At 31.1% G+C, this 3001-nt stretch overlaps 1 protein-coding gene across 11 annotated transcripts in view; it reads right to left on the bottom strand.

Moving 5' to 3' along the window:
* LOC102681644 (ankyrin-3-like) overlaps positions 1-3001 on the bottom strand; it is an 80239-nt gene that overhangs the window by 1463 nt on the left and 75775 nt on the right. For 3 of the 11 annotated variants that reach the window (XR_004151045.1, XR_004151046.1, XR_004151047.1), the window contains 2 exons: positions 343-421; positions 9-265 (listed from right to left, as the gene is read on the bottom strand). Coding sequence is in view for 1 of the 11 variants with exons in the window: in XM_006619609.2 (XP_006619672.1) it covers positions 142-265; positions 343-421 (203 nt within the window). In the remaining 10 variants the exon portion in view is untranslated. Of the gene's footprint in view, positions 1-4; positions 266-342; positions 422-2076; positions 2132-3001 lie in introns of those variants that run through there. The other 8 variants (XR_422333.2, XR_422336.2, XR_422346.2 and 5 more) reach the window with 4 other exon arrangements.

Below are 3001 nucleotides of genomic sequence, written 5' to 3'. Positions count from 1 at the left end.
TCTCTCTCTCTCTCTCTCTCTCTCTCTCTCTCTCTCTCTCTCTCGCTCTCTCTCTTTCTTTCTCTATTATGCACGATTATTAAATGGCGAAGAATTCAATTCTCTCTATTTTTATAATCGCCCATGAGACCTCTTCATGCTTCACTGATCTCGCCTTTCCTCCATCATGAATCTATCGACGATCTTTTGCATGGACTCTCGCAATTCGTCTGGACCACTGGCGGTTCCGCTCGTTGTTGTAATTACTTGAACAGTTCTCGTTACTCTGTAAAAAATAATCTTTGTAAATATTACATATGTTTTATACTTTTTTTTTTTTTTCTTTTTTTTACTAAAAGGTACCTTTCCTGAGTTTCAGGGTCCTCTTCTGTCGTTGTCGTTTCCATGTAGGATGGCTCGCTAAGTTGCAAAAAGTCAGATTCTGCGTGAACAAATGAAAATTGATCAAAATTGATTCTTTCCGTGTAATATACAAAATTCTTACTATTACAGCGGTTCACATAGATACAAGTATCAATCGTATATCTGTCAATGTTACATCATGCCCAAAACAAGGGGTAATACTAGACACATATAAAAAAAGTAACAACATCGCTATACATTTGACGATATATAATATATAATACGCATTTTCAAATCAGCCAACTATGCAACCGCTTTTCTTACACTTCGCGTGTATATTATATTAATCTCGACGATTCGTTAATAATATTTTACGTGTTTATTTAATGGTCGTGTTTAACGATGTTTTATTTCATAATGTCTGCCACAGGAAGTGAATAGTATATCATCGATACGTGTCATATTTAATATATATATATATTACATATAATATTCGACTCCCTATGCTCGATTATGAATTCTTTGTGCATGCGATCTACGATTATTAAATCTTAATTTTGATTTAATTTCTTCCTCGAATTTTCGATTTTCTCACGTATAGTTTAAATTCTATAGCACTAATAGCAGCGCTCGAGAGTCTATATCGATTAATTTTTAATCATTAAGTACGATATAATTACTGAGGCACGTTTAAAATAATTCTCACAAGAAAGGTTTCGAATTCTTTGAATTATTTTATTTATAAAAAATATTAAAATCTAAAAATAAATAGGAAGAAGATAACTGTAATTGACATCGCGTAACAAAATATTATAGAACTCGATAAATTATTAAAAAATTATATTATATACCGAACAAATTATTTAATTATATAAAAAAAATCGAACAAAATATAATATAATCAATTTAAATATAGCTTATACGTAATTATATTTTATGAAGTATTATTTTATTGCACAAAAATAGGTATACTTGTTTGCAGATATATATATATATATAAAAAAAAAAAAAAAAAAAAAAGGGAATAAAATGTTACAAATAAAGCGTATCGTCACTTCGATTCAATTACTTCAGAATTTTTTTAAGTTTCGCTAATGAAGCAAAATGAAAAGAAACCTTTCTTGTAAGCAGGACTGTGCTGCACGCAGCGAGCTCGTGTGAAGCGCTGATAAAAGCTACTGAATAATAAAGCGTTTAGCAGTTAGTTGTAAGATATATAAATATCTAAAACTTTTTGATACAACAGAAGAATTTTACTACGGTGAAAACTGAAAGGGGGGGGATTTCTTCGGTGGAAAATAAGTAAGAACGTTCGTAATAGGGATGTCTAATTCGTAATAAGTTCTAAATCGATTCTATTCGAGTGTCGATCAAACGCTACCCTAAAAAGGATTAATACTACTTAATCATAATAATCGTCATGAAACAAGATAGGAAAAAAAAAAAAAAAAGAAAGAAATTCTACATCAATACACGCTATGTTTGAACAAATTTCTCAGACGAAAATGATATATTTACTTTTATTTGTTTGTTTATTTATTTATTTTTACTGTAAAGATTCGCTAAAGAAAATATTTCGAACGAACAAAGAAGAATCAATCAATCAATAATGATAATTCGAAATTCAACGTCTATGGAAATGGAATAAAAAAAAAAAGCAAAATATGTTCAACAAATTATACATTTCTCGACAGTTCGAGCTTTATCATTTTAGCAACAACTTATCGTACTTACAATTTTCGACCGAGGAAAACGCTCTCTGGTTTTGACCGTAGCTCTTTGAAACACCCTGCATATATAGTGGCAACAAGTTTAAAGGGGCGCGTACTAACTACTATCAGTTAGTGTTGTTAGACGAACGGTCAAGTATTATTATTTGCAAGTATATTAATTAAGGTTTTGGATAAATCAGCTTTCCTTGGAGAGATGGAAAAAAAAAAAAAAGGGAGAACGATTTTGTGCATTCTCGTATGCGTTCTTCCTGCACTTTTCTTCCGAACATTTTTTCTCTTCCTCTCATCGAAACAAACTTTTAATTTCCTTTTTTTTTAAATATTGAAAAACAATATAAAATCTTTCAAATTTAACATTTTGATCTATCGGTAGATAGAAAAAATTGAACAACATACAACACTCACGTTTTTTTTTTAAAACAAACGTTTTCTTAAAATTCTTGAATATTATTTTTTTTTAGTATACTACATAATAAGTGTTTACAATTTTTTCAAAAGCTAAAAACCAGCTAATTAGCTAGAAATAAAGAAAGATAAAAACGAAGAGAAGATGCAATTAATGATATAATCGCGAAAACGAAAGGCGAAAAAAGGTAGCACGATAGAAAAATATTTCTGATCGGAAGAAAAGTTCAGGATTAACAGATAAGTGGTGTTTAAAGTTGCACAGGATCATATCCGAAGTGCTGTACGGGGAACGAGGCACGATGATTTTGTGCGATCGTTCGGCCATTAGCGAGTCACATCTTTTTAGCAAATTCTAAACACACAAAAAAAAAAGGTTGGTGGAGCGTTTCCAGTCTCGTACAGGATATCAAAAGAATCTAACTCTAATGTATGCATTCTGCACTGACAAGCTGCATCGATACTCGCATCGAGATCGATGTACCTTTCGAAGCGGTGATCCGAACTTGTTGATTCGTTGA

The sequence above is a fragment of the Apis dorsata genome, unplaced genomic scaffold (assembly GCF_000469605.1).
Source record: "Apis dorsata unplaced genomic scaffold, Apis dorsata 1.3 scaffold_429, whole genome shotgun sequence".
Taxonomy (NCBI): Eukaryota; Metazoa; Arthropoda; class Insecta; order Hymenoptera; family Apidae; genus Apis; species Apis dorsata.
Note: the sequence above shows the minus strand (reverse complement) of the source record. Positions and strands in the feature narration are given on the sequence as shown.